Source organism: Plodia interpunctella, chromosome 22 (genome assembly GCF_027563975.2).
Source record: "Plodia interpunctella isolate USDA-ARS_2022_Savannah chromosome 22, ilPloInte3.2, whole genome shotgun sequence".
NCBI lineage: Eukaryota > Metazoa > Arthropoda > Insecta > Lepidoptera > Pyralidae > Plodia > Plodia interpunctella.
In genome coordinates this window covers 3,244,967-3,269,646 of record NC_071315.1, presented here as the reverse complement: position 1 = coordinate 3,269,646, position 24,680 = coordinate 3,244,967, and the positions used below count along the sequence as shown (strand labels likewise).

Below are 24,680 nucleotides of genomic sequence, written 5' to 3'. Positions count from 1 at the left end.
TCACTTCCCTGACTTCCTGAAGGCATTGCGCGTAAAAAGGAACGTTGTCTTGTCTACCCCATGGAATTAGTAGATACTCCGTACAACGAAGTACTTATTAAATCCATGGTCTACCCATTTTTAATGTCCTGAGCGCGAGGCCATTTCTAAATCTAAATAGTCTGTTGAAAGAAATCTCATGTGACATTTATGTAGCAAAAAAAAATTTCTTCAATTAAATTCAATGCTCCTATCCTAAATGTTATGAATTTATATGAATTGTATAAACAATTGCCCTTAAAATCTACTAAGTGTATATAGATAAAACATTTTGTATCTACCTACCTATCTACCTAAACTTAACTGGGTGGAACTTGTAGACCATCCAACCAAACTTGGAACACTTTCAGATTATTTCAAAGGATTTTTCGGATTACCCATTCATTGTCATAAAAATTAAAATCCGAAAAACCGGTGTCTGTCAAAAACAAATTAATTAGCCCTTTGTGTAAAATTTCACTGAATGAAAATATTAAATATATTTTTGTAAACGTAAGTCACTGAGCGTTGCGGTTTAAGCATAATGGCTAAGCTACACTACGTTTATTCATAAAAAGACAAAACCATGAATAAAACATACTACCTTTGTTTTTGTTTTTTTCATAACAGAACATAAAACATAGAGTATAAAACAAACATATAATACTTAAACGATAAAACGTATTTAAGTGTTATTTTATATCATTTTGACTATACCGTGCTATTCTCAACCTTGACATTGGCAAATAAACATTTGGCGTAAGATGGAGCCGTAAAACAAGAAAACAAGAAAACGAAGACAAAAACTTTTTGATTCATAATGTCACTTGTCTCATTTCAAAGATTACAGACATCTCCGACACCCTTTGAGGTCGGTAACAAGAAACCGTACTTGAAACGTCATTACAGAGAGTGCTGTAATTCTCTGAAGAAAACACATCTATTCTATTTCGTGTTTTCATGTAATTTGATATAGAATAGAACATGAGTAACTTTATTTTCAGCCATAAATGTGTTATTAAAAACTGTCAAAGTCTATTATAAACTGACATCCACCTTCTTTAAGAATGCTATCCCTTAATCGCCTCGTACGACATCCACGGAGGGATTTGGAATAGTCCTATTCTTAGGTAGAACCCCGTGCTGTAAATGTTGCAAGTGGTTTCCACCGTTGGTTGGGAAATTTCTTTTGAAAGGCTTTATGTAAATACCTATGACAGTGATATGAATACTGTATGCACAAAGTGTCAGTGATATGAGTGTCCGAAAATCAACGTTATCTTCAACAAGTAATTGTTGAGGAAAACAGAAACTGAGACATTCGTTTGTCAACTTGTGATATAAATTATTGTATTTCTTGCACTAAAATAAAATAATCATACAACGCTTAATTTATTTCATCCTTAAATTCGATTTAGAGCGCGGCTCAAGGATTTACAAGGTTTCGAATATAATAAATTATGTGGAACCTTTACGATAAAGGTCTATTAAGGATTTATACAAGATATCTATATCGAAGATTGTATGACAGTATGATACGTATGACGACGTATCCAATTATACAATTTGAGGGATGCCTAGGGCTGCCACAGGGTATTAAATTTTACTTTATTGATTTCCATTTTCAACACGATAAATACAATAGACAACAACAAAGTTTTTGATGCATATTTCGTTTACCTGTAAGAGTTTTCAGTTTAGGAACTTGTTATTTAAACTATGAATGTAAAAATAATGACTAAAAGTGCGAAAGATGACATGTGGTAACTGGAATTAATTTCTTATGTAACTCAAATATTTTTTATCATTTTAAATTAGTAACCGCGGAATTAGCATGAACTTTCTCGAGAATGTAATCGTATCTAAAACGTGAAATTTATAATTATGGGAATAGAACAGCGCCCTTATCGTACGTAAAAGTAACTATTAATTTTCCATACAAATTTTAAAGACTTCGTTATGATTACGTTTTCACAAAATCTAATGGTAATTTTATTATATTTTTCTTGCATCGTACAAGATTGCCACTGAGATGTCTCATGGTAGGCAGCCCTGCTATCCGGACACGGTCTACCAAAAGTGGGTCATTCTCTTTTCAATTCATAATGAACTACCCAACTTAGTGTATATATAGGGAAATCAATACCCGTTGTCATCATTTTAATAAATGCCTTTGAAAAACATATTGTACCCCGTAGTTACCTATTAATTTCATTCTTGAAATCAAATTTTATTTATTGTTCTTTTTTTAGGTAGGACTACTTTTCGAGTGTGTTATTGCTAACACTGTTGTCAGAATTTATTCAAGTCACCTAAAGGCATCTGACATTACTTTTACGACTACTTACCGATATCTAGTGGCAAGTATTCGCAAGCACACTACTGATCTAAACTGTCAACTAGGTTTCCTATGTTTTCCTGCACTGGAAACAAGTGGTGGTCTATGAAATACACGAGTCAAGAATGATATACAAACTCATGTGGCACGTGTGGGATTCGAACTTGGGACTCATATGATGGGTTCACATATTATAAAAGAAGTTCCCCTCTGTTAGTCTGTATGAACGCGATAAAGTAGCCCGGTAGTTTTTGAGTGAATCAAAAACTAGCGGGCAGATTTTTGTACTGTTTTCACCAATAGACAGTGTGATTCCTGTGATTTATAATTTACTAGTTGCGCCCCGGGGCTTAGTCCCGTGGGAAATTCCAGGTTATTTCCTACCCGTGCGCCAAATTTTTTAATAATCGGTCCAGTAGATGATGCGTGAAGAGGTAACAAAAAATATCGTCGATGTTTTAATGATGTAATCTTTTTCAGGTAACGGCTACATCGAGGGCACGGAGCTGGACGGCTTCCTCAAGGAGTTCGTGTCCAGCGCCAACTTCACGGACATCAGTCCTGATGTGAGTTCATCATTAAAATTGTTGTGCGTTGTTCCCGCCCTAGAATAGGACCACTCCATATGATCTTATCTGGGGGCCCGCAAGTCGAGCAAAAAAAAAGCACGGCCGTACCATCCTTTTCTCGAAGCAATTCAGGCCAATTACGAACCCCAATAACTTCGTTGTGGTATCCATTTATTGCATGAAAAGTGAAAAGTGTAGAAAAAAAATTATCTATCGCTTTTGCTTTTTATTATCTATTGCTTTTTATGGTCATATAAGGCGACAGGGATAAAAAGCCTTAACAAATTAGAAGCAACAATAGCATTAACAAAGAGAGTTGATTTCATAAATACCGGCTGGTCGTAAAAGTATAACTGAAGGGTTTCTAGACATCACAGCTGGGAAAATAACCTGAGTACATTATGAATTGCAATTAACATTTTGAATTGAATTGAAAACACGCTAAAGACCTTAATTCGAAATTATAGAATAGATAGATCTTTATAGCTATCTTCGCTATGATTATAAAACATAAGATAGTTAATAGATATGACTGTGCTATTGGTACAGTCAGCCGCATGTCAAATTACCAGAGACTCGAAAGACAAACAAAAATATATATTACTAGCACCATTTTTAGAAGTTAATATTAACTGAAATCTACGCATAAAGTATGTATCAAGATACCGTGTCTTACCACAAGTAATGTATTCTGTGAAAACCTGTTTATTTGTTTTTATCCCAGCATTAAATATATATACCCTATGGCATGCACTTAATAGTATATAATAATAAATAATTCTATAACACAAGCTTAATTTTTTTTTATCCCGGCAATAGGTATTATGGCGTGCAAGTGTGTACACGCTACCTGACCTTAGTATGAGCATTTGGACTCAGGATTACATTTCCGGCACTCCACTTGTGCAACGAAGTGCATAGATTAGATTGCGTTGCAAGGTAGGGTACTAGAGTGCTGTACTGTCAACGAGGCGCACTCGCGCCACCGTCGCATTTTCATCAATTTCTTTTATCTCCTTAGCGAAAAATAAAAAAATAAATTTAAAAACATTATGCCACACTAGATAAAGAATTTTATTACAAAGCATATATATAGCTTTTGCTATCCGCAATGCAATGATAGTTGACTAAATCGAAAGCGGTGGTCACCGAAATACGTTTAGTCAACTGTCACCACATTGTTTTATAGAAAACTATAATACTTTCTACTAACATTCTTTAGTGTGGCATATGTTAAAATTTCTTTTTTTTTTCGCTAAAAATAAAAGTAATTACTGAAAATGTGATGGCGTCCGTCGTGCACGCGTTTTGCTGCATTCTTGAAATAGGCCTTCTTCAAAACAAATATTAAGATATTTGTCTATTGTTAAAAGGTTGTTATAACTCACTATTTTCTTATAAAATATCAAATTTAGTCTTACACTGCTAATATTACAGCCTGAAGCTATTTGCCAGTTAGCCCTATTCAACACTTGTGAAACACTATATTTAATGCTACCTCTTCGATACACTACTAATATTATAAATGCGAAAGTTTGTGAGGATGTGTATGTTTGTTACTCATTCACGCAAAATCTACTGGAACGATTGATATAAAATTTTGTACATAGGTAGAATATAACCTGGAATAACACATAGGGTACATTTTATCCCGAAATTCCCATGGGAGCGAAGCCCCGGGGCGCAGCTAGTTTTGCATAAGGCTATCATCTATCAGATATTTTATCAGCAGGCCCTGAGTATCGCTCAGATATAAACTTTCACATTATTAATATTATTCAGTATTAGCATAGACAATTACATTGTTTGATACAATCAGACTACTATCGTAGACAAAACTATATCTAACAATGAAATGAATTGAAGCGTTTAAAAAAAACATTGTACCTATTCACAAATGCATTTATAATTATACACGCAACGAAATCCATATCGGATATTGACACTGCCATCCCACAAACAATGATCCATTATGAAGATAGTACACATTTTATTTATAGACCATATATAAACCATAGGTACTACATTTAATAAATGCGAAATCTTTTACCGTTTCACGGGTGAACCGCTAGACTTATTTTCATGAAATTTGCTATAATTAAAAATGTAAATGCTGCAAAATAGAAACTGACAAGATTTTAAATAAATTATTAGGTCTGTACTTTACACAGCTGGCTGAAAAGTAAACAAAAAGGATATATAATAAACCCTAACAAATCAATATAACCTTATCATAAAATCAATAAAACAAGCTTCTCAGCAATCCGAATCCATCACAGAACTATTACTAGCTCGCAAAACTTTATCCGCCATTGTAGTCCACTGAATGGGAAGCAATTTCAAACTTGGAAGAATCGTGTTCTATTCAGCTGTTTCAACTTCTTTTTCTTTTCAGCCAGCCTCTTAGGCCAGGTGGCAGTTACTGCAAAACTAGTGTTCTTTGTTCGCTAATACAGTAGCTATAACTATTAGTAGATGGTTTTGGATGGTTTGGATATGAAACAATGTTAAGGAAAGTCAAAACAATGTCAAAGTTAGGAATAAAAAAGCTAGGTATTTTTTCTTGACATTTTAGTAACAATAAACTTCGTAATGCTTTAGCAATATAAAAACTATGAACTATACAGTCATTATCAAATTCAGAATTTCTATAGACAAACCCAAGGCTCCATAAAATTAGAAATCTGTGAAAACTTTAAACAAAAATACACGAAGAATAAATTCTATTTCCTGCCAACCTCAGCTGCAAAACCACAACTTGCTGTCACTTTTAAATTCCGAACTTTACCAATTCCATTTTTAAAAGAGTTTATTTGGCGTTCGACCGTCCCATAGTGGGGTAGATAGCGAAAACTTCAAAATATCCGAATACAGGAAAAGACGTTACGGATATGGTTCTCAATTTGTCGCATGATGGCCGTGGATGCTTGCCAGCGCATCAACTATCACAATTTAAGTTATCTCAACACATTTGTAACTGTTACGTGTCCGGATAAATATGTTGTATAACGTTCTCTCGTTGGTTGAACTTGGCAAGGATTTTTAAAACTTTCAACAACATCTTTAGAAGATTGTTCCGTACCGTTGATTCTGTTCTTTTTTATGTAAGAAGGGGCGCAATGATATATTTACATTAATTACCTACAATTATTTATATAAAGAGTAGATATTTTTTCTATTGCAATACCAAAAAAGAATCAAGATTGCTTGATAAATGACTCTAATGGGTCCGTAGTCTGTCTGTGAAGAGTAGAAATAAATGATTATTTTCTATTCTTTATAAACAAACTTTGTCATTCATTATTCATAAAAAAAAGATTTCTAATCAACCCGAGTCAAAGACAGAATGTGACCATTCGAAAATTGGTCTCACATTAAAATCGATACTAATTCTGATAGAAAATAAAAAAAAATCATATCCATCCATATGTCTATAAATATAACTGGTCAAAAATAAAAAAAAGAACATTGAGTATCCTTTCAGTACATACCTACATCCAGAAATGTATTTTTACGCTGAATTCAAACGACGACTGTTGAAAAATGTACTTCGTCATCCGCAATAGTCGATGCAACTGAATATGCAATGATGCGTTTTGTCACAGCTTTTAAAAACAAAAGACCATTGATTCTGGCAATACCAATCTCTGAAAATGAAAATCTTTTGTGTTTTCAAACTTGTATTGTCTCGATATTAAAAGTTTTTCTATTTTAATTTCAGTATATTTCCAAAAATAAATAAAACAATGGGACGTTTATGATCCTCTACCAGATACATCAACTCCACTTCCTTCTCTCTCTCTCTCTCCATTCTTAACAATTTATCGATTTCTTCTGCAGTCGAAGATGCGATGCCTTACCATCGCGGAGCCCAGGGTCCACTTTACTACTTTTTTTCACCACTTCGCATGTTCTTTAGCATCCTGTAAGTAATCAGACCTGGGTGCACCATCAAGTCATTAATATCATAATAATGTATTGTCATACAAACTAAATCTGTACAACGACTTTTCACCTCAATCGGTTCAAAAAAAGCTTTTAAAAAATAAAGTTTGTATAGATCCCTTCGTGGGATAAGTTTGCCATCTTTATTTTTTAACTTTTTTGTATATTGTTTTGTGGAATAAGAAAAATCGTTTGTCTTTCACAGGCAGTGTCAGACTCGATGTTGGTGGAACTGAAGGCGTGTTTCATGGAGGCCTACGACGACAACCAGGACGGCAAGATCGACATTCGAGAGGTACCTATATCACATCAGTTACTAGCAGGGCGGTCGTGGTCCAATGGTCAAAATGCCTGTGAACCAATAGGTCCCGGATTCGAATCCTAATCGAGCCACATGAGTTTGTATACCACTGACATCTGTATAGATGACTTTACTTTTCAGTATTTTCACAATTTCTTCCCAAAAACACTGCCCTGAATGACTTATGTCCTGTTATTCATAAAAAAGACAAAGCTAAAGAATGTACCTATAATATATATAAATACTATATCACTTTAAAAAAGTTTGCATTGACAGAACAAGACAAAATTACCTTACAATATACTATTCATGAATGACACGGTCTATAAAGAGTAGAAATAATTATTTATTTCTTCTACATTTATTTCTAGACTACGGATAAGGGCGCTGTGTCCCCTTGGCTGGCAACATTAGGTGTTTTTCAACCAATTTTGACCGTTCCCTTTTAGTATTGCAATAATCTATAGAGAAAAAATCTACTTTTAACCCCCGACGCAAAAAGAGGGGTTTTATAAGTTTAACGTTTCTGTCTATGGCATCGTAGCTCCCAAACGGATGAACCGATTTTCGTTTATTTTATTTTTTTGTGTTATATATAATTTTATCCCGAGTATTCTTAGCAGTATTTAATGAAAATCGGTTCAGCTGTTCAAAAGTTGTATCTAAATGAATATTGAAAGTCGGGGTTTTTTTAATATGTCTAACAAATGAACTTGTTATAAGACGTCATTGTTATAGTCTTCGCGTATAGAGATATTATTATGTTGATTGTTTTCAGCTTGCTCAACTGCTGCCCATGGAGGAGAACTTCCTTCTTCTGTTCCGGTTCGACAACCCCCTGGAGTCCAGCGTTGAATTCATGAAAGTAAGTAAAAGAAGAATAGCTCCCCCTTCTAGGCTGTTGAGTTTGAATTACTTGTAAACAAACTAATAAGTAAGTAAACTAACAAATTAAATACTTCAAAAAAGTTAGAAGTCAAAATTATAATTTCATTTCATATATTTCTTATTTCTAATATGTATTGTATTCATTTTTTTTAGTTTGAGTGTCGTAATACATGAAAATTTTATTTTAAATGAATTAAAATAAAATTTTAGTAAAAATTCTCTTTAACTAGCTTTTACCTAAGTCTTCGCCCGCTTGAATTTTCCGCGCGAACAGTTATTTTTCCGGGATTGAAGGGCCGTACTTTTCATCCCAGAAAACTGTTAAGTTTTTCTCCATACATCAAACTACATGTAGTAAGTAGTATGTAAAATTTCAAGAAGATTGGAAAAAAAAATATGATTTAGATATTAAAAAGGATGTGTAACTTGTATAACAATACCATTTAAATCTTGATTCTTTTGTATGTAGCATTATCAAATGCAAAAGAAAGACATTCATTTTTCAGATTTGGCGCGAATATGATACCGACGGCAGCGGTTACATAGAAGCAGATGAGTTAAAAGTAAGTCATGAAATTGAGAGGATTTTCTCAGCCTCGCGTGTTTCTGGTTTCATTCACGGCTGTGACACCGCGAAGCACAACTTCTGAAAGCGATTTCACGACCGGCCGCCTGCTGATGCCAGTCCTCTTTACGAATGCTGTTCTCGCCACAAGGCCATTCTTACCATATGCGTCATCCACAGGATGATATGGAGTGATCTGAATTAATGACCAATGTTTTATTAAAAATTGATGTAATGTCAATTCACAATGAATATGAACAGGCCATTATGTACCCACATTTCAAAATCAAATAAATATTAATTCATTCAAATGAAATCGCCCGCCACAGATACGATTGAAAAGTATCTCTTGTACAATTAATGGACTTTAGACAAGACTCTCTTGAAGCATTTGTTTGGATTATTTTCCCTTATTTGACAGCCTAATTGTTAAGAAAATTTTATTTAGCTATTTCTCTTATCTTGAACAAATTGTCTTAAAATATGCAATCTTTTTATCTGTGTCTTTTATCTCACACTGATCCATCGCGTCGATCAATTCTCAGTATGAACCATAACCCACTCAATTATTTTCAGAATTTTCTTCGCGACCTATTGAAAGAAGCGAAGAAAATCAACGATGTTTCTGAAGACAAGCTCATAGAGTATACGGACACCATGGTAAACTATAATTGAATTCCATTGCTTAAGTAAATTTAGCCCCAAAAATACCGGCCGCTAATAAGACCATTACACATATTTATATATGTGTAATGGTCCTGGACCTGCTTCGTACAATACGGTCTATATTATTTTTACAGCTTCAAGTATTCGACTCAAACAAAGATGGCCGACTACAGCTTTCAGAGATGGCAAAGTAAGTTTGTTAAATCGTACTTACACATTTCTAATAGAAATATTTTCTACATTCATGTACCTATTTATAAAGATAAATTATGAGATACTTTCGAAATTTAAATAATATTGTGTTGGAAAATCGATGGACATACGGAAGTCTTGAACTAGGTATTCTAAAGTCAAATTGAATATTTTTATTAAAACAAAAAAAAAATGTTCAAAATAAGAACACATGATATTCCTATTTATATTTTTTGCGAAAATAACTTGCCCAATGTGCCAACGTTTTATTATTATTCTAAACATATATAAATTTTCCTTTTCCAATAATTCAAGAGAGATTTTCTTTTCATCACGAACTAATTAATTTCGGATTTGGTTTATTCAAACAGAATCATATATTCCTGGAAAAGTCTGGATTATCATGGATAACGTGCCCGGCTGTGTGCCCGGTGTATGCTGAATATACACCTGGGATTGAAATTTAAACCACTTTATTAACATATTTTCATAGATTAATACTGAAGCAAGACTAACAAAACTTTTTTTTATTATTATCTTGACCTTGATTCTTATATTGTTCTTATATTAGGTAAGTCGATAATGACGATCAAACATAAACAATAAAATAAGGGATTGTGGCCATTCCTCATCGAATCCCTTGTTTGTAAAATAATAATAAACAAAAGATTTACGCCTTTTATTACAACATCAATAAGTAAAATAAAAAATTACAGACGATGGCTGTATGAGCTCCCTTTGCCTTATTTATTGCATATGGATAAACTAAACCAAAAAAGGGCTGTAAAATAGCAATTTTGATTACTCAGTAATATTTCTCGCGTTTCAATTCCGTGTTTGTCGCAACCCTGAAAATGTGAGGATCACATCGCGGGGGACTTACTACATTACATATTTAACAGACGCGTCCCGGGGCGCGTGTAATTCGTTATGAAAAACATACAACATTTTTATGTTAGTACATTTTAATAAGGTTTCCTAATAAGGTTTACCTGACTTAATACTTTTTTTAGGAATTTGTGTACAGGAGGCTTAGTGCGTGTTTGCGTTTCATTTTTCACTCTATCTAATCGATTCGACTCGAAGTGAGACGCAGCGAACCAATCACAGTGCGCCATTGTGACGCAACGACAACCACACCGCAATATGATTGGTTCTTTGCGACTCACTCGAATCGATTCGATCGTGAGAAGTAAAATGTAAACCCGCACTAAGCTCTCTGTTACCATATTATAACAAGTCTATACCACTGAGCAATATAACTAATTGGATGTCCAGTCCTAAAAGTTATATTGAACACAAAATATAAGATATTTTAAATATTTTATTTTCAATCCAAACAGTTATGCCATTGTGGGCAATATAACAATTTCGATTTTTTTGTTGATTCTATTATACCGTACATTTATTTCTGCTAAATGTTATAACTTGATAGACTAACGCCGTTTGTGTAGCTACTTATAAAATTAATGTGCCTAATTAATAAATTTACATTTCAAGAAAAAAGTTATTTTATTTAATACGAACATCACTTATTGATGTATTGAAAAAATGTGTAACATTTTTAAAGTAGCTGAGCATAAAGTAGTTGAGCGCATCATAGTATTATTTCAAGATGACGTGCAGACGCACTGCTACGAGCTTCGTAGACGTCTACAGTGTGGTGTAGACGTCTACGAAGCTCGCTACGAAGCCTACGTACGTACGTCTACACACGTAGAAATTTGGCGTTGGCGTTCGTAGAAAAAGGAGCCCATAAAGATAGAAATCCCTTAGTCTGTCAACGGATTCCTGAATAAATTTCTTGATATACCTTGGTAGGTAGGTACTTTTTGAAATTCGCATTTATTTTCCAGGTTGCTGCCCGTCAAGGAGAATTTCCTTTGCCGACAAGTGTTTAAGGTGAGTGACACTTCATTCCCGCTATAATTGCGACGTCCATTTTGTCGATGCCGCCATATTGCCCGATTGCGTGTTCGTTTTACAAACATTCAAAAAGTAGGTATAGCCATCGCTGTTCACTTCAAAATTTGATTCCATTGAACAGTCTGTGAACAACTTTCTCTTGAATTTATTTCTTTTGTTTTGTTTGTTTTACGCATGGTTTTGATGTTGATTACCTAATTAAAATTACTACTAAAATAAATAAGTATATAGATATTCTTAGCGTTAATTTAAGATGTAGCGTAAGTTGACGTAACGCAAGTCTATCAACTCTGCAGGGAAATAGCAGTCTTTAATATTTCTAGTGTTTAAGATTTTTATTCGGAAAATAACAAACTAGGGGTTCTAGCCCATTAGAATCGATACGTAATCGGGCAGCTCTTCATTCATTTCGTTCTCGACTTCTCGGCTCGAATGGAACGCGACTTTCATTACCACGAATAACAACTACGCGTGCAGAATATTTAAATCCCGTTCATTCAAATTTCCCTCTTGATACAAAAGAGCTAAAGTCCATTTTCAAAGAACCCGCGCATTTCATTTCAGCATGTGTCGCATCCTGCGTAATATTGTTTGCTTTATTTATTTTAGAACACGTTAGAGATGGATTTAGTGAGATTGATTGTATTAATTTGAAATTTGATTTGAATGCTGGCTAGAATTTTTATAAGAATTTATTTAAATCCAGAACTTTTTTTTCCTTTTCTACTTAGATGGCACTGCACAATTTCACAGAACACTACTGTTTAATTTCATTTTTAGTTCTAATCGCTTGTGTTTAACCTTAAAAAGTCACAACATAACTTAAACATTAAAATCATTAACAAATTCAAAAACATAAACATACATAATGCACGTCCCTAATTTACTTAGTAAGTACCTAAATACATAGATACTCTATATATTAATAACAAGTTTATATAAAAATTACAGATATACTTAACATGACGAAGATAATACTTATCTAATAAATACATTAAGTACATTCTATCTTGTTCCAAGAGCCTTTATGAAAATTATGAATTAAATAAAAAGAAAAATTGGAAATAATAACACAATATAGCTATTGGTATTATCATTCGAATACACATCACGTAAAATAATAAAATCTTTTGTAGTTCTTTGAGATATTTAAATAAAATCGTCCATGTATGTATTTAAATTCTTTTTTTATTTATTATGGACAATTCGAAATGTTTCATGAAAATATTACAAAATTAATTCGAAATAAATTTGCAATTTTTCGAAATCGAATTGTTCTTTTTTTGAAGTCGTTAAAAAATGAGTTTAAATTAGGTATACTTACATAGTTAGTGCAAATGTATCAAAGGCTCTTGGATCATAGCATGGCGTGATTGTCTGCCTGTCTGTCCTAACACTGACGCTTGTCTCGCACCGCACACTCTAGGAGGGCATAGAGGTGAGTTCTGTCCTCAAAACATCTGTCGCTTGTACAACTAAACATATTTAAAGGGCCTAATGCAAATAATGATTACATTTATCCTTTTTTATAAGTTTTGACCCGATGTTCGTTTTTAATTAAATCTTCTACAGAGTTAAATTTTCGACGTCCCTTCATTTTCAATGATAATGTATTATTATGATGTCTTTCAAAAGTAGCCTTGTAGTACTAGTATCGAAGTATGGATATCATTTTTTACGTTCACGCAAATACTCGTGATAACTCCGCTGTATACATGTCTACAAAACTTGGTTACACAGTGCAATCTACACTTACAATAATACCAATGCTTTATCAATTTTTTTCATAATGGAATGCGATTCTGTAAGTATGATGTAGAAAAAAATCAACTTATAAATGAAATGTATGTATGTTGGTACAGTACTATAATAACTATTATACCTTGTTATATATTTCTTTATTTAAAAGCTTATTTTGGTAAATAAAATATTTATTTTAAAAAATATTTTTATGATGTTTCTGATTACAGGGCGCTACGAAATTAACTAAAGATGACATTGAAAGGGTGTTCTCACTTTACGACAGGGTAGGTTCAATTTTTTTAAATAATGTCTGATCCATACCAACAACGTCACGCGGCAATGTGTAAACTATCAGTAATAGCTCGTTGAGTTAGTATCACAGAACACAAGTCTCAAACTTATATTGGCTACATCAATCTGTGCCGTTTGTCCTTATATAGGGGCATATAATCACACATGCTTTGTCCCTATATAAGGACATAATCATAAAGATTAATATATATATATATATATATATATATATATATATATATATATATATATATATATATATATATATATATATATATATATATATATATATATATATATTTATGGTTTTTTAGGTATTCATCATGGTAAGTGTTTTGACATTTGTAAATTAATTTATATAAATAATCATTTTCGTCATTCCAGGATAATAATGGCTCAATCGAAAATGAAGAACTACGAGGTTTCCTCAAAGACTTATTAGAGTTGGTAAAAAAGGTTAGCAATTATTTTATTACATATTTAATATTATAAGTAAATACAATTTTTTTTGTAAATAATAAATTTAAAAATAAGGTTATGTAAGTTTAAATAAAGTCCAAACAATAATTATTTCCATTCCGTTTGTTATTGGAGTGTTTTATAATAATTTCTATATTATAGTAATATGATGCGATCAGCTAGATCGCATTATATATTATAGGTTAAAAATAAACAAAATTAAAAATCTCACTCAAAAAGTGCGCTTGGTGTTGCGATTTCCTTTTGTTTTCCACCAATATGGCGCGGTCAAGTAAGCGTCTATTCCAAAATATATTACCTACCTATAATTATATTCCAGGATTACGACGCCCAAGATCTTCTAGAATTCGAAGAGACGATCCTCCAAGGCGTGGAGTACAGCAGCGACGGTAAGATCAGCCGGAAGCAGCTGACCATGATCCTGCTGGCCCTCGCCAAACACCACCAAGAAGAGGAGCCATCGACCCCATAAGATTTCCCACGCTCACTCGCCACTCCGTCCCGTTCCGAACGAATTTGTAGTGCGATTTCGATTATATTTATATTCGATTTATTTTCCATATTAGACGCCTTTCGGCCAGCGCTGAATCGAACAGATATTTGCGATGCTCCACGCTGAGCTCACGTACCATATGAATTCAGCGAACATGTCTCTTTCCGTTGTAGGAGTTTCGCTATCTGGTAAAAAGAGATAAAAACATTCGTTGGCTCGGTGTGGACATAGTAAAAAAAGTCGCGCTCGGTTAGCCAGCGAATTTTAAATTTAAAAAGTTACGAAGTGCTGGGGAATGTACAAGCATTTTTAAAAAAGAAAAATCAAATTTTCATGAATTTTATAAGTAGTTCGTTGGAGTACCTACTAATTCCATGCAAATTATATCTTCATAAAGCCAAATCGAATGCCAAATATTTAAACATAGCTAGCGTTTGAACGCGTATCTACATTGTATTTTCATACATCATTTAAATAATATTAAAGAATTGAACATTATGATGGATATCACTAAAAAGTAGCTAGTTTTCATATACATATCATTCCATCACACAAGTTTTACGAGTACAATAGATACAGTAGTTAATGAACAAATCGTCGAATTTATATAATCATAGAATTTTCTAAAGGACTTGTCTATTTTTCATGGTTTCCCATAAAACAAACTCTTCTTCCTATCTGTTTCTACTCTTTTTTTAATATCTTACCTCTATTCTTCTTCTAAATAGCATATTTTAACAATATTAATGAATTCTCATTCAAATTTTTAAACCTCGATCGGAGTAACACCAAATAACATTAGTTAATTACAATTACTTATTTCACATAGGTACTTCTTACCATAATAATCTATTTTCAAGTTCCTAACTTCAAGTTACCTAACTAGAATTACGTCTTTGCTTACCGTTTGAAAAAATTAAACCGGAAATGAATGAATATTAGATGACAAGAAATCGTTATCTGTTTTGTTTGCATTTTTTTTCATTCCTAATAAATTTTAATGACAGTCGATACATCCCTGGGATTTATTAAAATCGATCACGAAATGTATGTCTACGTATCTTAAGCTTTATTCATAATAAATGTCGGCTTAGCCTCTATTGGTGTGTAGATTACTTAAATAATAATCGCACAACGATCATTATCGCCCCATTTGGATTATGTCCACCGCAAAATGTGTTTACGCAAAATTCGTTTTCGACGTTTAACAGCCATACACAATTTGTATTAATTACTTAACCAAAACAAAAATAAGTTTTTAATTTCATGTTTCTTAATCGAAAGTCTATTTTTGCCTACGTTCTTATCGTTCTTTTCAAATTTTAAATTTCGCATCATATATCTATATACAGTTCGACACAGATGTACCCATTAAATTTTTTATTATGTGTAAACACCTATATACCAAAATTATATATATATTCCTAGGTGAAAATATTTTTAAAAGGATGAAAAGACATTGTTATTTTTGCAATACTTCTCTCTTGTACTTAAATCGTAATTATTTAGATACTTATCGAAGAAGACCCAGGCCCTTTTATCAAGTATTTTTGTCACTACCGCACTTTCCAAAATTTGGTATTGTCAGAACAAGACAAAACATAATTTAGCTTAAAGTATGCTTTATCTTTTTTTATGAATAACAGGGCAAGTCTTTTTGGTGATATTATAATTTAATTAAATATTTATATACTAACCTGATAACAAAGATTGTGTATTGATGTTGAATTATGTGTAAATTAATTTTAATTTATCAATCGTTGATATATTTATGTTAGGCATAAGTATATAAATAAATAACATTTGTTGTGTGTGAATATTTTTATATAAAAAATTATAAGTACCTACTATTTGTTGAATGTTTAAAAATAAGTTTTAATTGTTTTAAGATTTAGCTTTTATTGTTTTATTATTAAAACATTATAAGTTAAAGCTATGTTATCAAATAAGTCTTATAGAAATAATAACTTACCTATTACCTAAGCCTTTCAGAGTTGTAATTAGGGTTGCCAACCCTATTAATATCATATACTACTATTTTGGTGTCTGCTATTATTTATAGATTAATATATGTAGGTAGTAAGGGAAATACATAGTAAGCGTTCCTTAGCCTATAACCAAGAAAAAATACGTATTAATTTATGAAACAATGTATGGTATTTTAATATATATGTATATACCTACTAAATATATTAAATTAATTTTCTATCTATTGTATTTTAATAACCGCTGGAACCAAAAAACTGTCTATTAAAAGTTGGCAACCCTTGTTGTAATAATCGACAGCTAACATATGGTTATATAGGGTAAATATCCCAGTAATAGCACATAGGTACCTTGATCCTGGCCACTTTAATGTTTAGAGTTGTGAAAAAAAATTCAAAAATAACTCTGAAAGGCTATTAGTTACCGGACTAAAATTAATGTTGGATGTTTTTGGTTAAATACGAGTAGGTATTATATGTTGTACATCAGTAGATCGCAAAGTATGGTCTAAAAGTCGGTGTTGTGATGAAATGAATTAGCTTTAAATCATACCTACAGATAAATCCAAAGCACAAAATATAGAAATAAAGAATTAATATGTAGGTATATAATAATAATTTTAAATTCTTTCGTAATGCTGTAATTAGAGACTTCATTAAATGGTATTCCAATTCCTTTTTCTATATTTAACATTTCTATTTTACCTAAGTACCTACTTTTTTTTTAGTATACTTGTCTCTGTCGTTATGGCTGTATGGGCTTAGATCCCTTTGCTTTTCCATATGGATAAATTAAACCAAAAAAATGCCTCTGTCATAAAAAAATATTCATTCTATATTTGAAAACTTACATCTACGTCGCAATCGTTTAAAAACCAATGTAATGTCATTAGGTAATTGAGCTTAATTTTAAACGTTTAGTTTTTATCCATGATAGTGGTAGCAGTAAATTGAGTCATTTGTGTAGATATTTGTTCCCATCGCCTGGCACTACGTGTTAAGATTGAATACGATATTTGTTATAATATATTTATATTTGTATATGATTGTGTTTCATTTATTAACCAAATGATAATAGAGTTAATAATATAGAAGACAAGTGAAAAATGCGTGCGTCGTCCCGTCGATTTAATTATAAGAGCCACCTCTTATAGTTAAGTGAACGGCGGTAATCAAATATGGAAAGAAACTATTTGTTAAAAAAAATCAAAATTTATTTAATAAAAAGTACAAAAGTAACGAACAAACGAGCATGTTCTTATTAACATCAACTTTGTAATGTAAGATCAGTGAATGTGGAGATTTTTGATGTGGATGTGAAGATTAATTACTTTTCAGGTGTTATAACATAACAAAAACAAATTAATAGAGTAAAACACAAGTTGACGAAGACGAAGACTGGCAACCGAATAAATTTTAACTAACTTAATTTTTTAAGACGTAGGTGGCGCCCCCACAACTTATATATAACAGACTATAAGAAAATTATTATATTTTAACGGCCCCAAATATCAATCAAATAATAGTAGCCATAGCCTCTAGCAGACGTTATCCTAATAGTAACATTGTTGCGATTGAGACCACCAGATATAAGTGAAGGTATCGCGTACTGTGTGTAGCCAACTTCATTGACCTGGATAGCTGATATCCTTGTTGTGGCGTTACCGCGGTAGATGAAGTCTTGGGACTGAATAGCGTTGGCGATTGCGGGCTGGTACAGGTATTGTCTGGGAAAACAAGGTGTTATTTTTTCATCCCTTTCTTATCCAACAACCAACTCTTACAATGATCACGAAATTTAAAAAATATATCGCTTTGACTTAACGCATTTAAGAAAGATTAGGTACTATATTAGATACCCACTATTAGGTAAGTACATCAATAATAAACAAACAAAAATTAAAAAAATTAAAAAAACCCGCCTTCCTAAGTATCCTTGCTAAATTGCTAATTAAAGGGCTCAATCCCTTTAATTTGATACCCTTATCGTAATATTCGAAAAAAAAAATAGTTTTTCATCAAGTCCAAAGTCCGTTGCACAGCCGCTATGTTTGTATTTTTTTTAAATTCACCTATCTAAGAACACTCGAGCAGCTAAGACGAATGTAACTCAATTATGTCAGTTCGTTCAGCGGTTTTGAAGATATGAGGTAATAAAGAATATTACATAAGTACAAGATACGCGGCAAAAAACAACACACTTTTGCAGTCTGTTAAAAATAGGTAATAACAAAATCTTAAGTAATCCCTCAATACTGACCTGTACAGCAGCCTGTCTCCAGCGCTGACGTACCCCAAGTTGAGGTTGTACCTCAGGGCAGGAGTGGCCTTGGCAACCACTGGCTCCTTGATCTCCACTGGTGCCTTGACCACAGCGCTTTGAGCGCCCAGCACTGCTAGCACGGCTAGGAGGAGGGTGGCTTTCATCTGGAAGGACAAGACAACTTATACGCATGGGCGTTTTTATGGGCCACCATCACACTACTGACACCAAATTTTTGGATAGAGTTTGTGCTACACTAGTTAAATGTTTTGTTTAATGCAAAAGTAATCTAATACTATCTAATAAAATCAATTATCTATAAGAGTAGCATAAAGTAGATAGGTTTATTTTCGCTATTAAGTAATTAAAAGAAATTGATAAACGTAAATGATTGTGGCATAAGGAAACTTGGAGCTATTCGTACGTTCTAATTCATTCCATATTTAAGAACTTCTTGTCAGTGAAGTTCTGTTTCTTAGTACTTTTATGAATGTTTTTAATTAATATGTTCCAATTAGTGAATTTATATGTGAAAAACGCCGTATGATTAAACAAAGTACCTACTTTCAAATCACACAGCCCCAATTAATTGAATTAGCCCCAAAGTACATTCGAGACTCCATGGAAGTATTAAAAAAGAGAGACTTATGTCATAGGGTACTAACACCAAATATTAGTTAGTTATACACAGGCAAATATGTACAAATAAAGTTTACATTTTCATATTTTATATCAACACCTAGATGAATTCTGTGAAAGGTGTTATCTCGATACCTCCATGTAGAAAAGATTGTAAGATGAAAAACTGATAGGAGTGGAAGAAGGAAACCGTTGCTTGTAACGTAATAAGTAGATCTAAAAATGAAAATATACGAATTTCGGAAGGCTTTGATGATAACCTGGATATGTAGATGATTTCCATAGACATGATGATTACATTACGTATAGCAATATCCTATATTTTAAAACATCACATCATTATTGGGCATAAAAAAATTATTAACAAAAAATTTTAAAAAAATCGGCGAATGAAAAATTTATCTAATGCAAAAAGCCCAATATTTTTGGCAATGAAAAAGGTCTAGATAATTCTCGTATCATCTACCCAAAAGCTATATATACCTACTTACCTAGAAATAGATCAAAGTAGAAAAAGAAACACATTTTTGAAAATTTTCAAGTACCTACTTATACCTATAATTACAGTAATTTTGCCCGCTAACTCATAATATCAATTTTCTAATATCATTTTATAAATCAGCGCCTTTTAATAATCGAATTAATAATGAACAATTAAAATGATGTTATATCATAATTACTTACCATTATAAGTAGAATAAGTAGTTCAAATCACAGAAAAGTTAGTTCTAGAGCGCTTCTTCTCACAACCGTTAGCTGAACGTGATAATTCAGCGCATCCATGTATATTTATAGTCAAAAAGACAGTCCTGACTGATAGCGATAAGATTATTTCCATATCTGCCGGTGATTCAGTGGAAATGGTCAACAAATTACAGTTATTTAGCTAGGTATGTTTATGTAGCTGGTCTTGACAAATAAAAATATCTCCGTGCAAATTAAATAAACCGTTTTATTACAAGCCTTTATTTGGTTTCATTTGTCAAGATTTTTTCTTCTACTAAATTTTATTACCTCGTCAAAATAATAAACCTAAATTAAGGTTAAACCGATTTTAATGCCACGCCGTCGGCGAACAGTTTGCCAAATTTTGGCGGATTTGGTATACATTGCTGGGTTTTCATTGCGGTAAATAAAAGCACTCATACTAACTGCGCAATGATCACGCATTCGCGTCGGTATGTGTATGTGGTGAATCCTAAATCCTAACTAATATTATAAATGTGAAAGTAAATTTGTTTGATTGTTTGTTTGTTACCTCTTCAATTTACTCGACAAATCTTGAAATTCTGCATAAGTAGGTACATGTAGTTTGAATTACTTATGGAGAAAGACATCACATGGTATCTTTCATCCCGAAAAAATAACTGTCGCCGCGGTCAAAATCTAGTAATAGTACCTTTCATTCCGGAAAATAAACGCGGGCGAAACAGCAGACAGAAACTAGTAACAAAATCTAAACCGAGGTAAATTTCACCGTTGAGACAGATACAAATATTTTGTTACGATAATAAAATAAATATTTGTATAACTATTGCCACTTAAAATTTGATGGATGGCCACGTTGATGTTGTCAGCAATAGAGTCACTATCGCTTTTTTATTTCTTTTATATGTTTTATTTATTTATTCATCTCCTAAACAGATCCAGAAAAAAGTTAAGTAGGTACCTATGACTATTTAGATGTAGATATATCATTTAATCCGGAAACCGATAAATACGCATTCGATTGAAATGATTATCTTAACAACAACTGATAAAGACAAATTTCATTGGAAATCATTACATACCTACTTACGTTAAATTATGCTGAAATCACTTCAATATTAGTCATTCATTAAGAGTGGCGGTTAGTAAATGGGCTGATATAGTTATCTTTGTCATCAAAAAAAATAATCAATCGAACCATAAATAGTGATAGTACCTATTATTGAGTCTGTTTATTATTATTTATGTCAATTCACGATGTCATCTCAAATCGTTCACATGGCTCACCCACGGACATATTACGCAAAGCTACTGGTACCTACAACTAACAGACAGACTTTCGCATTTATAATATTAGTATTGATTAAATAACGCCTTAACAAAAGTTGTTCAACCTGATGAGCATTTCCTGTTGAAGTATAAAAATTTAATTGAAGCCAAGATTCTCACTGGGAGTGGTGCCGGTGAAACCTGTACCTACTTATCCCGCGTATACCGCTTGTTGCGACTTTCTGTGGCTTTCTCCAGGGTGAGTAACTCTTCAGGTCTTTTTATATTGGTGCCCAAGGTAAAGACTATAGTATATAAAGAATTTTTTTGATCTAATAATTTTGACTACCTACCAAAACTTTATCTGCACGCGAACGAAGTCGCGGGCATCAGCTAGTCGTTAATAAATAGGGCATATTACGCAAAACCCAGCGCAGATGGCGCTACAACTAAAGTAAACAAACATTGCCAATGGAGACAAAAAGCGCCAATTTTCAATATTGTTGCAGATTTACGACCAAAAGTACCTTCTACGCAATTGTGGTGCGAGTTTAAAGGAAAAAGGAACGATTTCGTGGATTATCCTGAAAATAATAACACTATTTTAGGTTATGTTTTGCATTATCTGGTCAACTGTGGTCATAAACTGAAGATCTTACCTGTATGAAATCCATATTTTAATAAGACTTCAAGTTTGAAGTATTACGAGCTTCTTTTCGACCGTTTACTGGCTCGAAAATTTTACAGCGTGAGGCATATTCAATAGTTTTCGAAGTTTTATTATCTTATGGAAAACGATTTTTCAGAATATTTCGGCACCTGAATATGCTACATTGTTTATATTTTCACTAACAAATGCTTACATAATGAAAGGATTAATAAAGTACTTTAAATTAACGTTTTAATCGACATAACAAAAGGCGGCAAAGCTTTTATGTACCTAACATACAGTGCTGTACTCGGAATATGTGGGGATAAATATGCAGTAATACTTCCTATTTTTTAAATTTAATGGATCGATGCGTTCGCTTGAAATTTTGTGACGGTGATTTTTTGTAAATGCAAAAACAGAAGGTCTACCCCATACGACCTTCATAAAATTGAAGAAAAGTGACAAAGTGAATTTCGATTACGTGAGAATCGAGCCCCGGGACACATTGATTCGCATTTCTATATCGATTATAGCATTATGTGTTGCAATAATTTTACTCTTCCTGTCAAATGTCAAATCAATTTTTTATCTATGCTCGAAACCATCGCGCCGACACCGCTGCGCGCCGCCGCCAAGCCGCCATTGCTGAAAATTTTGAGCCGCGTCGAGTGCATTGGGTTTTTAGTTCTTGTCGATATTTTGTAAATAAATTGGCACTATAATCATGGGTGTCAATGTAGAGACTATTTCTCCTGGTGACGGTAAGTCATTTAACTAAATTTGTAAACACTTCAATATACATGTATCATTTTGGATTTTCCGGTGTAAATGTAACAATGAACTGTTTCGGTGCTTCAGTTTTAAGCATATATTTTCCATCAGAGACATATAATTTAAAGCCGAACTACGTATTTTCTTTTTATTCCTTTTTTCCAATACTGTCTTAATCTAGTAAGACCGCCTTGAAAAGACGCCACCCACGTACCTACTTGTTCCATGCCATGGGTTATCAGACCTTACACTTGTGTCTCCAATTAAACATTTAAACCTTAATCCCAATTTTCTCTTTACTGTTGCCTGAGATTAAAACCCCTAGAGCATACAAAGCAATAAAACCCAATTGTTGATATAATTTTCAGAGTCTACATACCCAAAAACAGGGCAGACAGTAGTTGTCCACTACACGGGCACTTTGACAAACGGACAGAAGTTTGACTCATCACGCGACCGTGGCAAGCCCTTCAAGTTCAAGATTGGAAAGGGAGAGGTCATCCGAGGCTGGGATGAGGGTGTTGCTAAGGTCTGTAGCTTTCATTGTAACAAGTATTTAATTCATTTCATTATTGCTCCAATAAACTTATTTGTTATTATCCAATTCACTTATTTATTCCAAAGAACTGCTTTTATTATGATTGCACTATGCAGCCATGGACTTATGTCTAATGATGATATTTATGAGAAAAATAGACACAACTCTCTCATCTAAGCTTTTCCAGGGTTGGTGTGTAACTAAAAGAGATAGAACATTTTGTTAAAATTACAAGATAAATAGGCATTATAAAACGGGGCACACATTATGGGACAAAACCCTTTTCTTATGTGAACAAAACTTTAAAAAATCTAGTTTTCTCCCAGTTTTTTCTATCTATGGTGCTTTTCCAGCGATCAAAGTCATCCACTGTCAAAAATATGAGATAAACAAAATCTAAATTTTAAAAACAATTTCTACAATTTCAGATGTCCGTTGGTGAGCGAGCTAAGTTGACCTGCTCTCCAGACTATGCTTACGGCCAGCAGGGCCACCCCGGAGTCATCCCACCAAACTCCACTCTCATCTTTGATGTGGAACTCATTCGTCTTGAATAAACTAATCTCATCACTCGTTAGACAATCCAAAGTTAACCTTATTCCAATGCCCCAAAGTCTATTGCTCAATTGGGATATTTTGTCATCTAATTAGCACTTTACTAGTGTTAAGTAGCTGTCTAACACTTCATAGATAGTCACAGTCAGTTAGTCACATTATGTACTCTTATTACTGTAAGCTAAGTGGCCGAAAATGAGTAAACATAACATTCCGGTTGCATTTGTCAATTTCACTTGCAATTACATAGACTGTAAAACCTTAATTTTTTACCAATTATTTTTATATTTTTACAGCTTCAAGGCACAAACACGGTTTAGCATAATAAGATACCTACAATGAATGTTCTTTTCCCAGTGTTTCTGAAATATGTAAATAATTTTAAGCACAGTTATAAAGTTTTGAATACATGGTTTATGTATTTCCTATGACCATTTAGGCTTTTATGTACACAACTAAGATGAAATAAAACTAATGTGAATCTATTATGTATTTTATTCATTTTTATATGAATCTTGAGAACAAGCCATACCACAGATTACCTATTATATATAATACTTCCAGTAGCCGTACTTAAATTCAGGTATATTTATAAATATGAGGTATATGTATCCTAGATAATTAGGGTGATCCAGATACTGTAATTTTATGCACGCACAAGTGATTTTCATTAATTTGTAGTAGGTAACTAGTTTTCTATTGGACACAGTTGCTGATAGGGACTAGTCCCTACCAGCAACTGTGTCCAAATAGCTTGCACCATTTATATAAAAATACTGCGACGAAGCACTACCTTGTTACCAGTGGACATTTACGAATCTGTTAGAATATTTCTGGTCGCCGTTTCGAAAATAATGGGTGATGTGGGGATTTTGTCATTGATCT

At 32.9% G+C, this 24,680-nt stretch overlaps 3 protein-coding genes across 5 annotated transcripts in view; 2 read left to right on the top strand and 1 right to left on the bottom strand.

Annotated features, from left to right (window-relative positions):
- Positions 1-17,443, top strand: part of Cbp53E (Calbindin 53E) — a 39,323-nt gene extending 21,880 nt beyond the window's left edge. For all 3 annotated transcript variants that reach the window (XM_053762223.1, XM_053762221.1, XM_053762220.1), the window contains 10 exons: positions 2,837-2,922; positions 7,076-7,165; positions 7,950-8,036; positions 8,566-8,622; positions 9,201-9,284; positions 9,425-9,480; positions 11,339-11,384; positions 13,379-13,435; positions 13,827-13,898; positions 14,242-17,443. In XM_053762223.1, the coding sequence (XP_053618198.1) occupies positions 2,837-2,922; positions 7,076-7,165; positions 7,950-8,036; positions 8,566-8,622; positions 9,201-9,284; positions 9,425-9,480; positions 11,339-11,384; positions 13,379-13,435; positions 13,827-13,898; positions 14,242-14,394 (788 nt within the window). In that variant the 3' untranslated portion in view covers positions 14,395-17,443. The remainder of the gene's footprint in view (positions 1-2,836; positions 2,923-7,075; positions 7,166-7,949; positions 8,037-8,565; positions 8,623-9,200; positions 9,285-9,424; positions 9,481-11,338; positions 11,385-13,378; positions 13,436-13,826; positions 13,899-14,241) is intronic.
- A 149-nt stretch (positions 17,444-17,592) lies between these two features.
- On the bottom strand, positions 17,593-20,144 carry LOC128679782 (uncharacterized protein). Its single transcript, XM_053762228.1, has 3 exons — positions 19,987-20,144; positions 18,661-18,827; positions 17,593-18,127 (listed from the first exon to the last, which is right to left on the bottom strand). Exons 1-3 carry the CDS (start codon positions 19,987-19,989, stop codon positions 17,896-17,898), a joined length of 402 nt encoding a protein of 133 aa, XP_053618203.1. The 5' UTR covers positions 19,990-20,144; the 3' UTR covers positions 17,593-17,895.
- Positions 20,145-22,530: 2,386 nt separating this feature from the next.
- Positions 22,531-24,280, top strand: LOC128679787 (peptidyl-prolyl cis-trans isomerase Fkbp12-like). Its single transcript, XM_053762236.1, has 3 exons — positions 22,531-22,692; positions 23,071-23,231; positions 23,669-24,280. The coding sequence occupies exons 1-3, from the start codon at positions 22,656-22,658 to the stop codon at positions 23,795-23,797; spliced, it is 327 nt and encodes a 108-aa protein (XP_053618211.1). The 5' UTR covers positions 22,531-22,655; the 3' UTR covers positions 23,798-24,280.
- The last annotated feature ends 400 nt before the right edge of the window (positions 24,281-24,680 follow it).